General features: G+C 37.1%; 4 protein-coding genes across 11 annotated transcripts; 1 reads left to right on the top strand and 3 right to left on the bottom strand.

The window, feature by feature from the left end:
• Window positions 1–2733: 2733 nt before the first annotated feature.
• On the top strand, window positions 2734–6637 carry LOC102613371 (probable lactoylglutathione lyase, chloroplastic). Its single transcript, XM_006475994.3, has 9 exons — window positions 2734–3028; window positions 3684–3888; window positions 3989–4113; window positions 4282–4346; window positions 4421–4633; window positions 4762–4809; window positions 5418–5525; window positions 5693–5833; window positions 6344–6637. Exons 1-9 carry the CDS (start codon window positions 2749–2751, stop codon window positions 6383–6385), a joined length of 1227 nt encoding a protein of 408 aa, XP_006476057.2. The 5' UTR covers window positions 2734–2748; the 3' UTR covers window positions 6386–6637.
• LOC102612057 (VAN3-binding protein) lies at window positions 6475–9337 on the bottom strand. Of its 3 annotated transcripts, none has more exons than XM_006475989.4 (9): window positions 8873–9337; window positions 8500–8771; window positions 8335–8406; window positions 8180–8248; window positions 7727–8099; window positions 7370–7534; window positions 7224–7273; window positions 6960–7017; window positions 6475–6867 (listed from the first exon to the last, which is right to left on the bottom strand). In XM_006475989.4, coding segments are annotated over exons 1-9 (1257 nt in total). In that variant the 5' UTR covers window positions 8874–9337; the 3' UTR covers window positions 6475–6670. The 3 variants fall into 3 exon arrangements, with proteins under 3 accessions (XP_006476052.1, XP_006476055.1, XP_052294406.1); XM_006475992.4 differs by having other exon boundaries at window positions 8335–8391; XM_052438446.1 differs by having other exon boundaries at window positions 8335–8388.
• A 1626-nt stretch (window positions 9338–10963) lies between these two features.
• Window positions 10964–18390, bottom strand: LOC102613955 (casein kinase 1-like protein 3). 6 transcript variants are annotated; one of them, XM_015529561.3, is made up of 18 exons: window positions 18131–18390; window positions 17996–18036; window positions 17728–17797; window positions 17501–17649; window positions 17189–17284; window positions 17020–17090; window positions 16811–16872; window positions 16664–16727; window positions 16426–16510; window positions 15883–16009; window positions 15072–15142; window positions 14737–14803; window positions 14083–14219; window positions 13324–13504; window positions 13068–13180; window positions 12767–12826; window positions 12517–12654; window positions 10964–11641 (listed from the first exon to the last, which is right to left on the bottom strand). In XM_015529561.3, the coding sequence occupies exons 1-14, from the start codon at window positions 18204–18206 to the stop codon at window positions 13349–13351; spliced, it is 1272 nt and encodes a 423-aa protein (XP_015385047.1). In that variant the 5' UTR covers window positions 18207–18390; the 3' UTR covers window positions 10964–11641; window positions 12517–12654; window positions 12767–12826; window positions 13068–13180; window positions 13324–13348. The 6 variants fall into 6 exon arrangements, with proteins under 6 accessions (XP_015385047.1, XP_015385045.1, XP_015385046.1 ...); XM_015529559.3 differs by having other exon boundaries at window positions 12517–12637; XM_015529560.3 differs by having other exon boundaries at window positions 12767–12815.
• Window positions 18391–18535: 145 nt separating this feature from the next.
• On the bottom strand, window positions 18536–22826 carry LOC102613662 (uncharacterized). The gene has a single exon (XM_006475995.4). The coding sequence runs from the start codon at window positions 22630–22632 to the stop codon at window positions 18835–18837; it is 3798 nt and encodes a 1265-aa protein (XP_006476058.1). The 5' UTR covers window positions 22633–22826; the 3' UTR covers window positions 18536–18834.
• Window positions 22827–23293: the final 467 nt, after the last annotated feature.

Below are 23293 nucleotides of genomic sequence, written 5' to 3'. Positions count from 1 at the left end.
TTTTCCAAGTTTAAGACTGCGACAGAGTCAAACCATTAATCTCAAATAAAATTAATTATTTTTCTACTATTAAGAGTGAGGTAGATTCAACCCAAATTTCGTATGATCGAGTAATTTTTAAATAACTTTATTTAGTTGGTTATTTGAATTTATATTATAGGAGAATTAAATTAAAAAAATTAATTGAACTAAGCCAAAAATGATTATTGAAAATCGAACTCAAGACCTAAATTTTAAGAAAACAATTTCTTACTATTAGAGCTAAACCTTAACATCTAAATGACTCTTGCATACTTAAAACTGTTTTTATTTTTACTCTCTTTAAATTATAATTAAAAAAAGGGGGTCAATTAGATTGAAATGATGCTTGTTACAATGAACTCGACCTTGTCTTTAGACTTGAGCTCAACTTTTATAAAAATAAGTTTGACGTTCGAAAAATAGTGAGCTATGATGATTGATGATTTATTCATTTTCTTTATGTTACTTTTCAAATCCTTTCGTGATGAACAAGAGGGAAGAACATTAAAATTAAAAAAAAAAAGATATCGTTCATGAATTATTTGATCGTTGTAAGAAAGTAGTGGGCACTTTTGTTTTCTAGTTCATGATGAATCCACCCTATAGTGCATAGTGTATGACACAATAATTTTAGAAGACAAAAGAGAATACTATTTAATGAGTTTTAAAGCAAAGTCATGCACGTTCCAATCGCTCGATTGGCTGATTTATTCTTTGTACTCACTCACAGATGCTCGGATCCATAATTGCTTATTTATGGATAATAACATATGACCCCTGCATTATTACTTTTAATCGAATAAAGACATGGGTTTTCTATTTTGATTAATTACGTCCTAACTGCAATTATTTTTTTTTTCTTTGAAGCAAATAGAAATGTCCTTAATTAACAATTACGCAGTGCATAATACATTAAATACCGATAAAAATTAGGATTATTTTTTCAAAATATTTTACAGTAGCCTCATTCGGTCTACTGTAATTTTACGCTTCACCGAATAAATATCTTCAATTAGCTCTTTTACATTATTATCTGCCACCACCATATTTGACTCTTTCAATTATTGCCAATTGAAACGAAGCTTTCACCGGTTGGTCGCTGCTATGCTTTTTAAACGAATTTTTAAAAAAAAATTCGATTCAATTGGGAGCTTGATAGACATTTATTAAAACGCAGGTAATCTGTTGATGATGAATTATATTTGATGTTGAAAAAAAAAAGGTATTTTTAAAGTAGTATTAATTTCTGTTGAACTAATGGCTGTTATAGAAGTTGTGAAAGTAGTAAACGTTCTTCTATTCACTTAAATTATTTTGGGTTCGGGTCAATCTATAGAACTCAAACAGTCTCAAATTTAGAAGCTGATTGCTACCCATATTCGCTTTGATATTTTCAGCCCATTAGAATTCGGGTCACCAGATAATCCGACAACAATAAAAGTGATTGAAGAGCAATGTTACATTGCTAAATTAAATATATTAAAATACTCTGTCTTTAACTATTGCGATATTCATTCGTGAATAATGTTATAATTTATTTTTTTAAATAGGATACAATACAGCTAAGATATTTAAATAAGAATTCAATCGAAAGAATATTGCTATGTTTAAATATTGCAAAAACTTCACAAATTATAAAATTTTATAATCCAATATAAGAAATGATATATCATTAATATAAAATCTCATAAAATATTACTTACATACTGTATAATTTTTTATGATCTAATTCAACTCATCATTATATTTTCATAGAATAACATAGATATTACATATCTGACGACAAATTTATCAGGACTCTATTAAAACAGATTTGTTATGAAGCAATGTAAGTATCTAGTTGCGTAATAAACCAAACTTATCTCCAAATAATTGAAATAAATCTACATAAAGAATTTGAACCTCTACTCATGTGTGGAAATGGAAATAATTTACCATCCCCCCCCCGCCAAAAAAAAACGATGTTTAGTTATATATATATATATATATAACAACAACAACAAGAACATACACAATATAAATTGCATTACGGAAGACCTATAGTCCAATAGATAAAATCTTAGCAAAAGATTGTAGTTTTTTTAAATTTTTACTTAATTTTTAAATTAAATTTAAAGTGTTAGTATAAAAAATTATTTTTAAACCAAAGTTAGTTAGTGTGAGTGGTTCAGCACTCTCACTCCTTAAGAGAGGTAGGGAGTTCAAGCCTCGCTCTCGTATGAAGTCACCACTTTGGCGAGCACTTTATTCCTTACGGGCTGACCTGGTGCGAGCGGGGATTAATATGGGTTGTGGTACGAGCTTAAATGTACCTCCCACAGTTGTGGTCCACTTAGAACCACCTCGTGGTTTAAATTAAAAAAAAAATCACTTTTATCTGACTGTGATTGTAGATTAAAATTCATAATAAGAGGATCTTACATATTTTTTTTGAAAGAAATCATCTTAAATATCTAATAGTCAAATAATAAATAACCTCTTTTTCCATATTAGTGGGTTGGTGTAAGTGTTCGATTCCCTCCTTGTACATTACTAGGTTTGTATCAACTCAAGTAAATTCGACTTGTTTTAAGAATAAAGAGATTGCGTCATTGTAAAATAAGAGGTTCAGTTATTATAGATAAATGGGCCTAGTAGACTAATAGTTTCGTTGTATGGGCCCAATAGCCCAATAAGATATTTTCATACAGCCCATTAGAGATCCAATCACGCATATTGCATCATCCAATGGCATTTGACAGATTGACACCTGATGATAAACTGAATCAAAGGAAGCAAATAAACCTCAGGCACAGAGAGAGACACTCACGAGAGGCAAAGAAAATGCTGAGAACATTACCAATTGCTTCACCTTCTTCTCTCACAGTTTCCACGTACAATAAAACTTCTCTTCCTTCACAATCCTCATTGAAATTATCTCCTTTCTGCGTTAACAATGATGGCGGTAACAACATCTCTTACTGTTACAGTACTTCTCGGAGACTCGCTCTCTTTCAGCTCGGTGCTGGTAAGCACCCCGCACTTCTTTTATCTTATTTTCCATGCTTATAACCCTTTAGTGAAAATGCCCATGTTTCCCATTTTGGTTATTTTTATGGCTTGTCATATTGTTTCTTGTAGTTTTGGATTTTATCTTTTGGGGTTTTTGTCTTTGCATTTGAAAATGTATGTAGTAGGAACGGGTTCTCATTTAATGACTAATTATCGTTTCAAAATTGCATTTTTATTAATCAGTAGCAACCAGTGCAAGGTATGTGCAGAATTGTTTGAGAACAAGTAGTTCATAGAATTACAAGAAATTAAATTAGTTAATGTTTAGTACTCTCTAGTATGGCAAATTTGTGGTCTTGGTTTTTGTGGCAATGTAATATGAATGCAAGCTCTTATAGAAACTGATTTGGCAGTGTTGATAAGCGATATGTGTCACATTTTGAAAAGAGTCAAAGAAAATTAATAGTGTAGGACATGTTGCAATAATACGACATTGTCACATGAGTTTTTGTATAGGTTGTATAGGAGTTTTTATTCCTTGTATTATTGTTTAGGTGATCAGAAAATCAAACCTGCTGACTGCCACTGATTTCTGCTTTACATATTCGTTAATTGAAGGTGTCAAATTGGATTTTTTCTTCTCTGCTAATGAACTTTATGTGGTTGTGTAGCTATCCCACAGTCACATTTTTTTGGTGCAAAAGCATTGAAGTTGTTGAGAGCAGAAGGAAGTACAATAGAAGCCAGCACGTCTGGGAATATGGCACCAACAAGCAACACTGTTACTGAGCAAAATGTGTTAGATTGGGTTAAAAGTGATAAGAGAAGAATGCTTCATGTTGTTTATCGTGTAGGAGATTTGGATAAAACTATTAAGTATGGCGACTTGCTTTAATTCTATATTTCAGTATTTACTGTTTCCTGATGTTGGATTTATGAAGAATAGAAATAGTTCATTAGGTTGTGGATATTGCAGATTTTACACTGAATGCTTGGGGATGAAGCTGTTAAGAAAACGTGACATACCAGAAGATAGATACACCAATGCATTTCTTGGATATGGACCTGAAGATTCCCATTTTGTTGTTGAACTTACTTACAGTAAGTAATCTTCTCAGCAAGGAAGGGGGTGGGGGTGGGGGAAGTAATCTTTCGATGTCAGTGTCTTAATGTTCAAGTGAATCCTGTCTGACAATGAAAGTGAGCAAACTTTATGGTAGTCTTTTGTTTTATTTTTTTCAGTATTTTAATTTGGTGATACTTTCGCAGACTATGGAGTCGATAAATATGACATCGGAACTGGATTTGGCCATTTTGGCATTGCAGTGGAGGATGTGAGTTTTCCTCTTCTTAATATGATACATGCTTCTTTATACTGCAGTTCTGTATTTCAAACATTGTTGTGTAGGTTGCAAAAACAGTAGATCTTGTAAAGGCAAAAGGGGGAAAAGTGACCAGGGAACCTGGTCCTGTTAAAGGTGGCAATACCGTCATTGCTTTTATTGAAGATCCAGATGGTTACAAGTTTGAGCTTTTGGAGAGAGGGCCAACACCTGAGCCCCTATGTCAAGTAATGCTTAGAGTGGGTGATCTTGATCGTGCTATAAATTTCTACAAGAAGGTGAGCAGTATTCCTTATAATACAGTCATATAAATTGTCATTAAAAGTTCAAAGTTTTAGCTGCTTATTAATCTCCTTTCACTGTAAATTGCTTGGTGTTCTCTTCATGGTTTCGTGCATACTTAAAGGCTTTTGGCATGGAACTTCTGCGGAAAAGAGATAACCCTGATTACAAGGTAAATTCATATCTACTGCCCCCTAACAAACTTCAATAGCTGTCTAGTCTGTAGATGTTTCTTTATCATAAGAATAAATGTACATATGTTGATCCCACTGCATTGTTCTCTTCATGAATCATGACCAATGCTTATTGCTGACATAAAGGGATGTTGCAAAACATGAATCTTATATAACATCTTTCATTTCCACAATTATTTGTTACTGATGCTCTATGTATTTGGATTTGTTTGATTTTGATGGACTCAGTATTAGTATGTTTCTTAGTTCCTGATTTAGGATGCAGTCCTTTGTTTCTTTATTCAGACTAATTCCTTGGCTGCTTTAGGTATAATTTTTGTGTAATTTGATGTCATCTCTGAGTTAGTAAATGATTTTTAAATACATAAAGCTAATTATTTGAAACCAAGGAATTTAGTTCTGTGACAAAATGATATAGCTGTTTTAATAATTACCTCATTTTCCAATAACCTTGCTCCCAGTCTCAGCATTCTTGACGTGAGAAATTCGTATCAGAAAAAGAGCATTACTGCTTTTCATCTCTTCATTTCTAGGTGCTGTGCACAAGTTGGTGATCTGTTTGATTTTTTCTGTGCTTTCTTTTCAGTATACAATAGCTGTGATGGGCTATGGTCCTGAAGATAAAAATGCTGTGCTGGAACTGACATATAACCATGGAGTCACAGAATATGACAAAGGAAATGGTTACGCTCAGGTAAATTCTTCCTTCACCATTTACTGCTGTATTTTACTATTTGAATTCGAGCAGTGTGCGTGTAATTCTTGGTAACTTCGCTTGTTTTAATCAGAATCCATTTCGGACCCTTAAAAAGTTTTTCTTGACCATTATTATAGGGAGACTGAGTTTTTAAATTTTAACAGATTGCAATAGGCACAGATGATGTTTACAAGACAGCTGAAGCAATCAAACTGAGTGGTGGAAAGATTACCCGTGAACCTGGGCCCCTGCCTGGTATCAACACAAAGATTACTGCTTGCTTGGATCCTGATGGCTGGAAATCTGTATGGCTTCTTATATCTGGCTCTTTTTCCCCTTCAGATCTTTTAGGAGTTCATAGTAAAAAGGATTCAGTAACTGAGATGTATAAATACTATGACTCTGAGCATATTAGTGCTTTGAAGATTAAGGATATGTCGTATTCAGGAAAGGAACTGTAATGAGAAGAAACTTATATTGTGGTATAGAGACAAGTCTGTAGAGGAATTTTCTTGCAGACTAACTAGTTTCTTGAATCTAGCATAAATTGTTTTTTGTCTCACTGATGAATTTCTCATTGGAAACTTTATGCTGACTCTAAACTAATCTGGATTTCTTGTTATTGGTTTCAATATAAATAGACGGTGCTAGACTTTAGTGTCAACCCATAACTGTAGAACTTGAAATTCTGGAAGTTTATGCAGAAATAGTGATACAATAGCTTAAGCAACACATGTTTTGGAGGTTATGTTTATTTACAGTATGTGATCTTGCATATTTCATTTCGCTTACATTTTTCTCTCCCCACCCTGCAGGTCTTTGTCGATAATCTTGACTTTCTCAAGGAGCTAGAATGACCAAGACATCATTGTAGCACCCACACCACTTGTTGAATCTAAAAGGATTCATGATAATTTTGTCTATTAGAAAGTTCCTTCTGCTAGACTTTCTATTTTTATAATCCCCCATGACAGAATGCTACTAATCCCAATTCATAGAATTCTTTCTGTAATAGATTGTTGTAAGTATATTCTTACCTTTTAGTCAATATGTGCACAATAGTTCTGAAACACATTCAATTCAACAGGTATGCAAGATTCAAAACATAATCTTCCATCCAAATATTAGCTTTTGTCTCAGAATTATCTTAAGTTGGCACAGCAATTCAAAATATGCTGGATTCCCTCAACCCACATCTGTTTGTCACCTTTGTTTCTGCACTCAAATTCAATTACCCTATCAGCTGTTTTTATCCCAAAGTAAGCTCTCTGCTCGCTGTCGTCTTCACTCTCCCTTGGAGGCCATCTTGGGATGTCACATATGACTGCAGAGACTATACCTGCAACGACAACAATTCTTAAGTTGTTGATGAGCTGAATCAACAAGATGCATGGGTAATTGTTCAATTATTCGCTATAAGACTTAGCTTACACTTTTTCTTTTTTGTGAATGCTCCTGCCATGTGCTTGCTTTTCAGTTTGGCTACCACCTGTTTTTTTGAAAATTGAAATCATTTTGTTAGTGAAAAATAGTAATATTATTCACAAAGAAAGAAAGAAAGAAAGAAAGAAATGCTTCATGGTGAAATCTAGATAGAAAGCTCCTAATTTCAGTCGGATTTGGCTGTCATCACATTCATTTCTTAAGTTCTCTAAATATCATTGCATAGATCTGTTGGTATCTTCTTAATCTTACTTGCAGATTTGAATTAATGTTGAAAGAAACTTGCTTCCAGTGTAAAGCTCCTGCCAACCACATTTTACAATAATTTAGTTAATAAGTTTTTTAAATATTATTACAATATATGAGGTTGCAAATTTAGTATCTTAGTGGATGTATACCCTTCCTTGTGCGTTTGAGAAGTTCTCCCCCTTTGGAGACAAGATTCAATGCTGCTGAAATGTTTGATTCTTTGCCTTCATGCCCCTTTTCCTCGGCCAAAGAAATGGTTGTCATCCCATACCCTTTCTGCAGCCTTGCTCTTAAGGTTGCAGCTCCTCGTAAGGCTGCATAAACAAGCGTCTGATTAATTAGACAGTGCTCTAAAACCATTTAAGAATTCATTTTAAAGTTTCAGAGGTGTCCCTCCGAAGCTGCACTTTTCTGCAGCGAGAATGAGCATTCTTTTTCTATTTGGTCAACTTTAGATTGATTGAATTAGAAAGTCTTTAGAAGCAACTGAAGAAGTATTTTTATACCTGTTGCTGCCCCAGCGGTTAGGGTCATGATATCCCCGTTAGTCCTTGCATTAACTGCTGAGTTGACAACAGTTAGGATTTGATCATGATCAGCCCCCATGTCCTCTGCAATCTCGATGCAATGAGATGCTACCAAAGCTGCTGCTGATGCAACTGCAGCTGATGTTTTGCAAGATGACTTCTGTTGGACGGTTGTCATTTCTTGTGAGGTTGTAGTGGCGGCAGTGATTGCTGCAATGGCAGCAGCAACCCCCACCACAGATACAGCTGCGTGTAGTTGAGCGTTATGGGCTCTGATCTCCTGCTTCTTCCTCTCCTTCTGATCTTTTAACCATCTGCCCATTGTTCGCCCTCTCATTATACTCTTGTATAGCTGCCGGAGAGCACAGAGACATATGAGGATTACTAAGATGATGGGCTAATTGATGAGCAAGATAATGTTGGATGAGATACCCCATTTTTGAGCAGCGGTTGACTGGAAAGGAATTCTGGGTGGAGTGCTTGGTGAAGTACAAAGATTTCCTGTACAGAGTATGCTAATGATTAACTTATTACCAAGCAAATGCATGCTGCTTGCACAAAGAAAGAAAGCGTAGGAGACAAGATACCCTCATTTCTTCACTGTCTCTGGGAGAAATTGGAGCGCTACCCTCATTAGCTACCTGCTGATGTGAAGCAAGCTGCTTTTACAATCTTTGGTATTAGACGTGCAAGAATAACACCAAAAACAAGTTGAAATACAGGAAGAAGAACATAATGGGTCTTAGTCTTACAGATTCTGTCAAGACTGTGGAGCTTGCACCACAAGCCTCAACGTCAGAAGACGGAGGTGTCTTGTCAATGTCAAGACTGTTTAAAGATACATGAGTGGTTGATAGAGCTGTGGAGAGCTCCATAGCCGAGAGGCTCCATGATCTTGCCAGGAACTCCATGGACTCTGTAGGAGTTTCAGGTGGAGCACATGATAACGGCAGCCACTTTGCAGGACCATTTTCGTCTATATTTTCCAGCTTTTGCGATGAGCTTTTCATCATGCATGAGCTCACTGCTAACACCAAAACATCATATAAATTAGTTCAAGTTTGCTCTTCTAGTCTATTAAGAATCTCTTTAAAAGATGAAGCTTACAATCACACAAAAGCTTACTTTCAAACTGCCCCAACTTTCTCTCGGTTGAGTTGGAATCTCAAAACACGCAATAAAGAGTTGCCGAAGCAGAAGAAACAGTTCGGTATTTAACCTGGAAAGCTCCATGAGTCCATGTTAAAAAATAATAATAAAATAAAATAAAAAAGTGAAGTTACATTTCGGTGCGGTACAAGAATTCTGAGGACTTGAATCTCACTCTCGCTTGTAGATAGATTTAGATTATATTCATTTAAAGAAAAGAACATGATACAGGAAATATCCCTTATTAAAGCCAGTTTAGACTTTTATCTTTGTCCTCGACTAAGCAGAGAATGTAGCGTTGGTTTTGCTTTCATTTGCGCTTTATACATAAAGGTGCTGAAGGCCACTTTTTTGAGCGGCGGGATCATCATGATTTTGATTCTCCTTTGTCACCATTAACACTGTCTAAAGCGAGAACACGGGGCCCTCGCTGCATATCCTCAGGGCCATTCACTACACGACACACTGTTTAAGAGAATTTTCACTAAGTGCTCTGAAAAATATGAGAGAAAATATATTTATATTTTTAATTTTCTTTCCCAGAAAAGACGTTTATCATGTTTCTGATTCCGAGTGATTGCAGAGTTTGGTCAGAAGTCTTGGCAATGCATGCAGTTGGTACAGCTCCAGTTTAACTTTGCATTATTGCACCTTTAGCTAAAGGGCTTCAAAATTTTCCCTTGTTTTCGTCTTTTCATGATTTTTTTTTTTTAATGAAAAAAAAAAGGTCAAAAAAAAAAAAGCATTAAAAGATGGGACATGTACGCACAGAAGAAATATGCAAAAGACTGAAGCAATGGCAAGTTTTGAAGCTCACCTCTGTCCCACAAAACGCCCTGTTTTGGTCTTTGCCAGTTTTTACTAGTTACCAAAAAGAAATGCAATTTGCGAAGCTTCCCACTTCCACTCTCCGCAAAACAAGATATAAAAATATCAGTTTATCCTCATTTATCATTAAGAATTTCTTTTTTTTTTTTCATCAATTTATCCCTATTTACCCAACTTTTAAATGGTAAATGAGGATAAATATTACAACAGAATTGGCAATTTAATTCTTTGAGGAGCCACATATGATCGCTAGTGCGTTTTATAGCACTCAATTGAAATCTGTTGTTGGGGGACACCGAGAATAAAAAGCCTCTGGAGACGGAGACTGAGTAGTCCTTCTTTCTTCTTTATGGACACTTATAGCGTTTTCCTTTGAGATGACCCCATGGGACTCGAAAATCAAAGCCTCCGAAGAATTTTTCTAGTGAAAGTCTTTTTCGCGTCAACTCTTTTATCGTCCTCCGAAGGAGTGCACTCCAAATCTTTACTACTAGATCCCATTTCCACAGTCCAGTTGAAGATATTTAATCATGAAATGATTGAGTTAACCCAAGTCCTTAAAGATGAGCTTATAGACTTCCGAGGTTGATTACCTCAATATTATAAGCTTACAAAGGCTAGATTCTAGAAAGACGACGATCGATAGTTATAATGACTTGTATAATTTTATAAGTTGGCTTGGCTTGGCCATCAACAAAATTAACAATTTTTATAAGCTCCTGCAAAGTCTTATCAAAGAAAAAGAAAAAAATCTTGTCTGCTCATAATGTGCTGCACCCCTCCACTAGCGGTGTGTGTATTATTATAACACTTTGCCATGATTACCAACAAAATGCACCAAAGACGTACTCAAGATTCTCAAACGTTTAAGTTTTTACACCCATTGCTTAGTGCTCGAACAATTGGGTTCACCGTGAACGTTCATCCGACGTTCAGAGAAAAGTGGAGACTGAAGACTCCAATTCGAGACCCCAGCCCCTATTGAGGCTCTTTTCTCTTTCCAGAATAGTAAAATGTCGTTTGTGGGAGTAAATTTCCGAACAAGTATCAATTAAATTTCTGAGTCATTCTATAAATATATGTACCTGGAATCCACCCCAACTTATAATATACATGAAGATTAAGAAAATAGGGCTGCAACAGCATGAAAGCCAAGTACTACAAACATAACAAAGTCGAACACAAATCATCCTGCATTGTAGTTAACGCCTTAAAAAAGATAGCTTGGAAGATAAGAGATCGACGAACTCCAGTAATCCTTTATTGGAGAAATTAATCAATTATATATAGATCCACACACAAATACCTGAGCTGAAAGGAATCTTAATGCTATTCAGAAGCTAAGACTGCAACCCAATAAGAATAGAAAGCTAGTTACCATTTTGTTATCTTTTTTTCCATTTTTCTTTTGTCACTTTTAATTTTTCATTTCTCCATCATTAATCCCTGATTCCGTTGATGACTACACCCCTTGGCTCTGGTAGTCTCTTACAACTCGTTCAACCAGAGTACTGTGAATCAGCATTTAATGTGGATATATTAAAAACCTTTAGTCACTATGTCCCATGACCAGTGGTATCTAATAACACAGGTTGTCTTCCAAGTGTGAACTTGAGGGTTTTCTCATCTTTGCTAAGCAGAAAGAATTGACTGAGGCCAACAGCGCAAAAAGGGGTTCAAAAAGGTAACCTCTTGATCTGCAACAGATGGAGTAATATCAAAACTTGCCGGCTTTTCTCCAGTCCCCAAGTGGTAACTCAGGGCAAGTATACTATGGCTTCAGTGATCTACTTCAGCAATCTCCTTGAAGCTGAAGCTTCTACAAAGAGCCAAGGCACGTGATAAGCTTTGATTTAGTGTCTCTGGATGCCTTAGCTGTTTGTTGCCTCTTTTTATGAGTTCTTTGACCCTGCAACACTGACAAACATCGACTCGTATGAGCAGCAAACTCATAAATAGAGAAAAATCAGATCATGCTTAATGCAAATTAAACTGAACATGAACACTGGGTAACAAACAGAAAAAGACATTCATTATCAAAATGCTCTTCAATTCAAACCGATAAGAGTGTTTCTTGCACAAACCTTTCTCATTTGGTGTTATGAAACATCAACAGAAGTCAAGGGTTTATTGACAACTTGCCAATACCCAGTTTTCCCTAAAAGTTACACTAAACTAACATGAATCAATTACCAAATAACAACTGTGGCTTCATTGACAACTTCCCATAACCAGTATTCCCAAAATACAGAATAACATGGATCTGACACTTCTTTACAATTGAAAGGAATGAACTTCTCGTCCCAAAAAGTCACTACATTGACAAGACGCCCTCTTCTTGTTACAAACTGTTTTTCAATTGTCAAATTAAACCAAGAAAATCTGTAACACAAAGCAGAACAGATAACAACCCATTGGAGTTCTGGTGTTCTGGAATTTGAGGATCAAGGCCTGAATACCAATTACCACCTTTACCGAGCATAGGATTGCATGTCCTCAATAATCAGAAATCTATCCCATCCAATTTCAAAGATCAAACTTTCCAATTAATAACAAGTTATACGGCCACAAGATACTCATTAATAATCAGTGATCTACCAAGCAAGCAAAGATCAGTTGAATAAAACAAGTATTTTTATTTTTATTTTTATTTTTATTTTTTGGGAAATGACGAGCAATTTTCAGTTAAATGCTCCACAATGGCAAGTAACATATTTCTGATTATTACAAAAACAACAATGCCACAGGTGCAATACCAATAAGAAGAAGAACAAAGCATAGGACAGCAATACCTGAAAGTATTTACAACATAAGGTTCCCTACATCCAGACACCAAGTAAACATGGTGGCTTACAGGCCATCTTGATTTCACATTAATAACTCTGGTGACTCTTCTCATTCATCAATTAAACCCTTCACTCACAAAAAATCTGTATCATATAATATCAAATCTCGTAAATAATGCCCAGAACAGAAGACATCTCTTCATTATCCAGTATAACAATAATAGTGAAAAAATCCATAAGAAAGATAATCTGGTACCTGAGACACTAGATTAGTCCTTTTTTCAAATTCTGAAGGACGTGGGTACCTAGATTCAAACTGATCCAGGTAAACATCCAAGATTTTATTTCAAAAGCCATAAAGCAACAATATGAGAGTTAGAGAATCCTGAATTGGATAAGACAGTTTATCAAGAACAGCATGTAACACAAAAGACTTCTTATCATTGATTAACATGAGAATGGAAGAAACACTCTACATATAACCCATTGAATAAATGAAACCACGGTTTGATGGGCCAGATCATGGCAGCATCCAATCTGCTTGTGCTTGTAGTCACCTTATAAAAAATTACATCATATGATCCAGCAAATCTTGCGGCAAAGAATTCAAGCTAGCCAAACTTCCTGACACTTGCAACATAGATTTTCCAGATTCCTTCAAAACCTGCAGCTGGAAATATACCTTGCAAGCCTTAGTAAATGATGAATGAATAACAGAGTTTACAGCCAAAATGGAACTTAACCATTGGCAATAAGAATGTCAGCACAACAGAAACACATAGAATTGCTCAGCAAGATGTAAAGTTCCAATACCTAGTTCAGAAGAAGAAATTCATTGTTACAATGGCATCCAACTGCTTGAAGCACCGGTTTTATTCCCATGTCCACGACCAATATTTGCAGCTTCATCTGGTCCCTCGGGTTTCTGAAAATTTCGATTGAAGGTACTGGGCAGAACAAATGAAGCAGACGGAATTGATGCATTGCCCATACTCTGCAACAATCATAACATTTGGTGTTATTTACATTGAACAGTTATACTGTGATACTGAATAACAACAAAACTTTTACACACCCATAAAGAAAATATTATGCAAACAAATAGGCAGATTCTAAGTAGTTGGAGAGGGTAAAGAGTAGAAGCGAATGAACCATGATATGACTACAGTGTACTATGACTTGGACTTAGATCCTCTCCTAACCTCCTTTTTCCTAGGCTTTTATTTTAAGCTTCTCATGACATGTGGCATTCCAAAGACTTATTTTACTCAGTTTTCTATCATTTTTTTCTTGATAACTATCAAAAAACAATGTTTTGACTTAGGCTAATCTACTTTATAAGCAACTCCTGGTTCATTCAAATATAAAACCGAAAAAAAGATCACCTCAAACAACAATCTTCAAATAAATTTTCTTTAAATCACTATTAAACAATGACTTTCACAGCATGAGGGAAAATATAATGCAAAATATATCTTAATACTGTAAAATAATATAAATGCCACATGTCAAGATGCATTCTAGCTTCCAAAAATTAAGGTTAGGTGGAGATCTTTGTCCTATATGACTTACATGTTTCCCAAAATGATGATCAGAACTCATTTTCTCAGCTACTGATGGCCTATGCTGCATATCTGCATCTGGGCGAGTGCGATTATATGATCCTCTGCACTCCAGAACCTCTGCTGAACAAGAAGCGTCATTGACTCCTAAAATCCAAAAATGAACATAAGGCATAGTGTGGTTTATAAAAGAGCATTTAGTCACCTAGAATTAATGCATACCGGCCAAATATAAAAATTACATAACAAATTATATCCATACTGAAATGAATACAAATTAATGGACAAAGGTAGGAAATAATCTTTTCACATCAAACCCCACATCAAACCCCACATCCAGAATTACACAAATGAATTTTATTTTAGATGTTGTCTTTAGGTTTTGGATTGGTTTGGTTTATGCTGCAGGGGAAATCCTAGTGAAGCAATGGTCTAGTCAGTTAGGGGCATCATCATTGTCAAATAGAACATGCAAATTACTCCAGCGTAATGGAGATAAAATTTTAAGCAAGTGATCAATTGAAGGGTCTCCGATCTTTATTTTGTTCATCGTGATTGAAGAGTCTCATATCTTTATTTTGTTAATCATGATCAGTAATTGGCATTTTGCGAGTACCAATTGGAAAAATAAATGACCCATTAACAAAGTAACCCCAAAGCTTACCTTTAAGCTTATCAGTGCGCATTGGCATTACCCGACTGTTAGTCACTCTAGAAGCTGGCAGCAAATCCTGAAGAAATCCATGTGCAAAGAACAAAATCACATGAGAACACAAGCAAGTGCAACTTGATTTAAATAAATGCTTCGTCTGATCTATGCATCTATCAATGATCCAAAATCATTTTTTTTTTTAAAAAGGGAAAACAAAAAGGAGAGGGTTAAGAAGAAAACATCATAGAAACTTGGATGGAATGCTATCCATCCATACAAGTCTTAGAAGGTAATTGATTGGAAACTAATAAACAGATCATAATGGAAATAATAAAAGATTAAAGAACCTGTGACTTCGTCTTTTGTGTCTGCTGGTACTTGAGAATGGTCCAGTCAAACACAAAATCAAAATCATATCCTGCCAGATATGGGAATAATATACAAATCAAAAGTGTATCTATGGCAATGAGCTATGAAATAAAGTCTAAAAAGGTCTACAAGAACACGAAAATATATATCTATGCTAATGTATAGAAGACAAAAGAGCTAACACAACCACGAATTCTCCAATTTTCATCAACATTATTTGCAAACTCACTGAACATGTATATAGAAAGCTCCTGACAGCCTAAGTTGAACTCGGGTTTTGTATTTGTACCTTGATGTTAGGTAACTACAAGGTCATGACTAAAGATATTTATGCTAATATATAAAAGGAAAAAATACTAAAATAACCACATATGCTTCAGTTTTCAACTTTTCATCAACACTATTTACATGCTTGCTCAATATGTACAAAGAAAGGTCTAGCTCCAGCCTAGGTGGAACTCAAGTTGAATTCTTTTATACTCAATTAGATAAAAAACCATCCTCTTGAAGCACAATGTATAAGGGAAATAAGTTTGAGCTTCAAATTGCATGAAGCCCCATTCCAATGAGATCAATGAGGCTTCTCAAAAAAAAAAAAAAAAAAAGAAAGAAAGAAAGGCAATATAAAGAAGGTCAATTAATTTGTATAACACATCAAGTCATCAGTGATGTATCATATTCCTCCACATACATTGAAATGAAAAACTTTTTTTATGTTTATAATATTCGTTTGAAAAGTGATTGAATGAAGAGAACAATAAGACATGATAAATTGAAGTAGCAGACTACCTTCTCGAGAAAACAAGTCACGGAACAAACGCTTCAAGAATCCATAATCAGGCCGCTGGTCAAAGGTTAAAGATTGGCAATAATGGAAATAAGATGCAAATTCCGCAGGATGAGACTTGCAAAGGACCTGGAAGAAATAAATGAGATGTCACATGGGAAATTGCACAAGTCTATGTAGAGGAAAAGAATTGCCAGAAACCATTGCAGTTCAGAGTATAACAACGTAAAAGGGACATTGCTCTTAATAATACAAATAAAGTTTTATTCGAGAAAGAATCACACAACATTTCCAAAGAAAAAAAGGTGAAAAATATTACCCATTAGCTGTTAATATTATTGGAATCACTTCATGTTATTGCATTTTTTGACATTTATATAAATTTTAAAGCTGATGAGTTGATGAATATAACAACTAGATGATTATTGCTGAGCGAATTTGGAAGAAAAAAGATCAGTTTCAAGGAAAGAAAATGTAGAGTTTAAAATCTTATTAATAAGTAATATGAGTTCTCGAATTGCAACCAGAAATAAAAACCAACATACCTCAATAGGTGTTGATACCTTCTTCTCACATATTTTGTCATACTTTTGCTTTTTTGTGGCAGCTTTTAGACCCTGCCAAGGGAGGCTAAATGCAGAAATCATTCAACTAGTGTCATACAGTCCGAATCACATTCCAGTTATAACATCGCAATCCTTCAAAGCTAATTAAATCACAGTGGTAGAAACAAATAGATAGGATTCCTGGTACTGGAACAGCAATGAATGCAGAAGTGCATACCTTCCTCGTAAAAAATACAACAGAACATAGCCAAGAGACTCTAAATCATCCCGACGGCTTTGCTCTGGAGAGACAAAGCAGAAAATTAGAAATGCCACAGGGATCTATCAAATATATGAAAACAGAATAAGAAATATCTCTACTTACCAATTCCTAGATGCGTATTACAACTTGCGTAACGAGCAGTCCCTGTTAAGTTTTTGTTCTCCCTGTATGCATTTATAAAGGGAAGGAAAACAAAGAATATTTAGCCTATTATGGCATGAATATTTAAATTAACAAGAAAAATGCAGAAGAAAGAGCTAAAAGCTAAGACCACCAACTATTTCACAGGAACTTGGTAATTGAATTCATACCTGTAAGGAATATGCCGGTTTGTTGTGGGGTCCCGATACTTTTTTGCAAGTCCAAAATCAATAATGTAGACCTAATGATAACAGATAAAGAAGGAGAGAAAAAAAAGGAGATAATAGAATACATGTGTAATTAAGATAATATAGAAGGACCTCAAGGAAGAATCATTACCTGATTTGCTTTCCTACCAAGACCCATGAGAAAGTTATCAGGTTTGATGTCTCTATGCAGAAACCCTCTAGAATGTACGTATTCTATTCTTGCAATCTGCAATTAAGTAAATCCAATAAATTCAAGTACCCCAGTATACTTGCCTTGTTTTTCGTTTATTTCTTATTCTCCTCTTCATCTAACTTTAATAGAAAAAAAGTTTTATCTCGCTTTCTACGATACTAAAATGTACAAAAAAATTGTCAAAGATAGATTACCTATAAAATAAAATAAAAATCACTGATAGCAATGATGAATATATTAGCTAAATACCATTTGATCAGCCAACATCAGGACAGTTTTCAAGGAAAACTTCCTCCTGCAGTAGACAAATAAATCTTCAAGACTTGGACCCAGCAGGTCAAGTACGAGAACATTGTCCTCCCCGTCTACACCATACCACTTAATATTCGGAATACCACCTAAAGTAGAAGAAAAAATGATAGTTAAAGCATGAATAATAACATGGTCAACATGGAAAACCACTAGTCTTATCTTACTTCCTCCTTGAAGAATCTTATAAACCTTGGCTTCATAAAGCAGTTGCGGATGTTTTGTCCCGCTGTTTTCCTGTGAACCAAATGGAAAAAACAAATGTAGCCAATATCCAACTTCTCCAAAACGACTATACATTTCTCTTTATCCAAAATAAAATAGCATGCATAATTCGGCAAAATTAAACATTTATGAATTAGAATAAAACGGTTAATAGCGGTAAAATATTTGAAAATTTACATTAACACAACCCATTGTGTTGTTCATACTTACAATCTTGACCGCCACAATTTCATTGGTGTCGACGTGGCTCGCTGAAACAAATTTTCAAATAATGAACGAAAAAGTATCAGCATCGTCCAATGGATATTCATTGATTGTGGAAAAATTAGAAATTTACATACGCACCAAGAAATATTTCACCAAATGATCCGCTCCCAATTTTGCGACCTAACTTATACTTCACTCCAATAATTCTCTCCATCTCTTTCTCTCTTTGATCTGAAAATCTAAATTGGCTTGAAATTTTGAGAGAGGAATTAGGGTTTCTGTCTGAGGATTTTAGATGGACAGAGGATTGTTAGAGAGGAATCGGGAAGACGGAAGAAAGCGCGGGGTAAGTTTTGTAATTTTGAAGAACACTGCTGGTAGAGACAAAACGAGCGGGGCAAAGGGGGGGAAATTAGAGATTCCAGAAAAGTGAGGAGGCTTTTGTCATTTATGAAAAATCTAATGAGATTAACGTGACCTCGTAGTTCTCATTTCACGATTGCCTTTTTGAAAAATCACGGGGTATCAAGACGGTTACATTGATTTAGAGGAAGCAAGACGGCGCAATTTATTTTCAATGTAGTAAGAAACAATAACAGATTTAAGTAAAATTGCATCAAAAGCAAACTAACTGAAATCAAGACTGATGTTCTTTGATCTCAGTGCCCTTTTGACGGCATTTGAAATTACATCACTCCATGCTTTCATTTGATACGATCTAACATGCTATTATGGAATCGAAGAATGCAGCTGTTCAGACTAGAAAGTAAGATATGGAAACTAAACAAACTACAAATAAGCCAACATATGAGCTCTTAAAAATCCATAAGACACATTGCCCTTCAGACAAACATCATTAACTCGGGCCTGCTATATACGTTACTCTGCTCATCAGCCAGGGTAGGATAAGCCGCCACAAGTGCGTCTTGTGCACCAATATACAGTGAGTTGTAAATCTTCCAGTACACTTCTCTAACCTTCCTTGCAGGATGGAAAAGCCCCTGTAGGCAGTAGTTTAGCACAACAGCAGCACCCAGGGCAACCCTCATCCCTTCAATAGCTTCCATGACTGCATTTATTACGTGAGGGGAAGTCTCAAAAATGTTAGGCCATACATAGTTCAGCAAGTGAACGAGAGCATCCTCACAACCCAAACCAGCAACTCCCAAAGCCATGTGCTTAACTGCAGAAGCTGCAGTCTGCCTATGAACCAAATCTCTATCCATCAGGGCATCTTCAAGCAATGGAGTCACTGCATAGATATAGTCTTTGCCCATTTCACCTATATACTCGAAAAGGAAGGAGAGAGACTTCAAAACACCATTCTGCACATTAAGCTCTGGCACACGGTACTCGTTCATTAGGGCTGGCAAAACGGTGAAAGGTGAACATGTTTCAGCAACAATTGCAATTGCCACGGTCGTGCAAACACGGTTTTGACGTTCCTGAACCTTGAGATTGTTCAAAAGAGTAGCCAGCACATCTTGTGGCCCAATGGCTTTAGCAATGTACCCAAATGTGTTCACAGTAGCTCGTCGAATACCCTTCTTGTGGGCTTTAAGCATCTCAAGAAGCTCAAAGCAAATCCTCATCCACTCTCTAGCAGGCACAAACTCAGCTCCACGATCAGCAATCCGACCAACAAGATCAATGCAGTTCTCCTGGACTTTCTCATGTCTATTCTTCAAAATTGGAGTCAATCTAGGAAGCAAATCCTTGATAGGTGGGGTCATCTTTGTCATACCAATAACATTAACAATGGCCTTCAGGGCTCCCAAAATTGAACCCAGAACTTCAGGATATTCTTCTCCCAAGTACTCGTACAATACAACACCAAGGTGACCCATCAATTGCTCCTCGTGGCACTGCTTCATTACCACAGCAATCCTTGAAATAAGATCAGCTGCCTGCTGCCTCACCTTAGCACTTTTGTTATTCAAACGCCACTTTATGGTACCACAAATCTGCGGAAGGTAAGGTTTCACTCTCTGCCCAAGAGAATTTACAACTGCACCAAAACCATTAAGCATCACATTGGCATCATCACTGGTCTGCTCTTGGAAGGCATACAGAATTCCATCAATAAGGAGCTCTTCCAACCTAGCATCAATATCAGATGCGCCCAAGTTTGCAACCACCTTCTCAATTGTTTCCATAACCATTCGCCTGTAAGGTTCACTCTCATCTTTCAGATCCTCAACAATTCTCCCTACTATATCAGCAACACCAACCTTGTTTGCAATCTCCACAGTAGTCTCCACAAGCTGCTTATAATTTCTCCTATCTAAAGCCATCCTTCTAACCCAGAAATTGCGAAAGAACTCTGGAAGAATATCACTTCGAATATAATCCGCTTCCACACCCTCAGTACTCACACACTGCTTCACAACTTTCAACACAATTTTCTTCATTTCTTCATCAGGAGACTGGAACTCACGAATTAGAATAAACATGACTTCCTTAGTATAGTAGCTGGCATACAGTGCATCCATAAGAGGAATGATAAAACCAATAGCCTTCAAAAATGCAGCCAAGACCTTACCACGGTGGGACCTGATACCCTTCCACAATGGCTTCAAGACTGAGTCAAAGCTCTCAATACCATATGGGGCAGCCGCCTCGGCAAGAGCAGCTAGAGACAAGGCCGTAATCGTCCTGACCTTCTGATTTTCATCATTAAGACCATGTTCTATAATCTCCACAAGAGACCTAAGATGCGGAAGGACAGCACAGCCAATCAAGATAGCAATCTGCTGAACAATCTTAATTCCAGTGTGTCGTGCTTGCCAAGATTTCTTACTTTGGCAAACGGCTTTCAAAAAGGGTAACAGAGCAGGAATCCCAAGAGCCGAAGCAACAACACTGAAAGCCCTAGCAGTTGTGTTCCTAACATACTCATCAATATTATCAATATCTGGACGCATAGCAGCAATCATTGTTGCCAACCCCGCAGCCTTACTCAGATTGGATATAATTTCTCTTCCCTCCACACGGGCATAATAGTCCTCATCAATCAACAAAGGCTCAATAACGACAAGAATCTTATGCACATAAGGCCTGACCAACTCATCTAACTTATACAGCACCCTATCAATAACCTTAACCAAAAGATGCCTCTCCTGATCTTCTAAAGTGGGTTGCATAAGTAAAGGTAGAATACGATTAAACAACGGACCTGCACCAAACTCTCTTGCCTTGTCAGTAAGCTGTCTCAAAGCAGTCTTCCTCTGTGGAGGAGTGCCATTCTTAACCTTCAACAAAAGCTTCATAATCTTTCTCTCTTTCTGCTCATCCGGCGACAACTCCTCCTCCTCATCCTCATTCAGCAAAGCCCCAAAGTACTGATAATCCTCCGGCTTCATAAACGGCAAGCCGCCAGGCGCCTCTTTAGGCACATCAAACTGCTGCCCACGATTCTCCTCAGGAATTTGGTACAGCGGTGTCCCTAATGGTGTAGGAGTTGCTAACAATTTCCTGGCTGGAGTCCTTATTGGCACATAGGATGGTGGTGGATCCAAAATCTTATACCCTTCTTGAGGAAACATAGCATCAAGCTCTTCATCAGTTAACGGCCGGTTTCTTTCTTCAATATCCTTCTCCCATCTCATTAAATTATATTGCTCAGGCGTAAGTGCTCCACGAAGATTAATAGCACTGGGCGTTGGAGTTGCCACGTCAACTGCACCCACAGGAGTGACACCAGGAGTATAAGCAGCCGCAGGCGTGGCTCCAGCCATAGGGGTGGCACTGCCCATGGTGGCAGGGGTCTCATCCCACCTAGAACGCTGCCGCTTTGGCGTAGGCGTGGCTAAGCCTTTAGGAGTAGCGTCCCAAGTCATACCAGCAGGAGTGGCCCCCGGAGTGACACCCCCGGCTGGGGTACCATCCGAATCAGCCACCCTTCCAGGTGTCGGTGTCTCATCCCATCTGTTTCGTCTCCCAGCAGACGGAGTCGCATCAGACACTCTTCCAGGCGTGGGAGTTGCGTCCCATCGACCACTCACACCTGGTGTCGAATCCGGTAAGTCCCAATCCGATGAGGCTGCTTCTGGTTTAGCCTTCTTGGCAGGTGCTGGAACGGCCTCATCCTGGGACTGATCCCACCTATTCCTTCTTTTGGACCCACTTTCAGCTTTGGCAGCTTCTTCCTCTTCCTTCTTCTTCTGAGCAATCTGTTTCAAAGTTTCCTCCCTCTCTCTCATATGAGCTTGCTCTCTCATCACTTCAACATAAGTCCTCACACTCGGATCAGGCGTCTTCTCCCCCGCTGCAAACGCGTCATGCCTCTCCGGCGAAATCACGCGCTGCAACCTCCGTCTCCTATACTCATCCTCACGGTCAATAATCCTGCCCGGCTTCTTAAACCCTAAGTTATCATTACTACCATCGTCGTCGCCTCCACGTGGCATCTCATTTAAGAGGGACTTGGGGGCCGTGTAAGACGCGAGTTTCCGAGCAACCTCAGAATCCATGGAGTCGACATTGGCATCGTCCTCGTCGTTGACAGGAATCGAACTGACGTAAGCATCGCGGTCGGTCCCGCCGTAGAGATCGCGATCGAAGGTCAGAGAGGTAAGTGATGCGAGCTCTTGCTCCATTCGTCGTCGTTCTTCTTGCGTCTTCGCGATTTCTGGGTCCATGATTCTTGATTTAATTTCTCAAAGACTAGAGCAGAAGTGAAATTAAGAAAGGAACAAAACCTTATAAAGATTTATCTAAATGACAGGGCTATCTAGTGGTATTTCTGGTTCTACTTCTTTCTATTTTCTAGGGTTTGAGGGGCAGATTAAAGCTGAAGATAATCGGCCACTGGGGGAACTCTTGTGATTCCAAATTAAATGGGCTTCAGGCAGCATGTTAACCGTCTTACGGAGGTCGGTGTCGTTTTATAAATGGGCCACTTGGGCTGTTCTTTGGCCCAACATCATGTATTAAAAAGCCCAAAAACAAATTAATTTGTCTGAAGTGGCGATATTTGTTGTCCCCTTCTTTTTAAATCTCATCAGCCTTTTTTTTCTAGTTAACTGCATTTATTTCCCAAATTACCTTCATTAGAAAACAATTAAACCTTCTTTTCCCTAATCTTTCTTATTTGCTCTCTTCTAAATTTCCTGGATTAGGAATGAATTGCGGCAAATCTGTCATCTGGGAACCTCTCACTTCCACCTTGACTGCATTGCCTTCATCATTCTTCTTTTCTTTTCTTTTTTCCCTGTCATTTTCTTCTAATCAGACGAAGGTCATATGTTTTTAGTATTCCAAGAGCTCTCTATGCTGTACATCTTGAGTGACAAATCGGCA

This window comes from Citrus sinensis, chromosome 1 (assembly GCF_022201045.2).
Source record: "Citrus sinensis cultivar Valencia sweet orange chromosome 1, DVS_A1.0, whole genome shotgun sequence".
In the NCBI taxonomy this organism is placed as follows: domain Eukaryota; kingdom Viridiplantae; phylum Streptophyta; class Magnoliopsida; order Sapindales; family Rutaceae; genus Citrus; species Citrus sinensis.
This window is presented reverse-complemented; position numbering and strand designations above follow the sequence as displayed.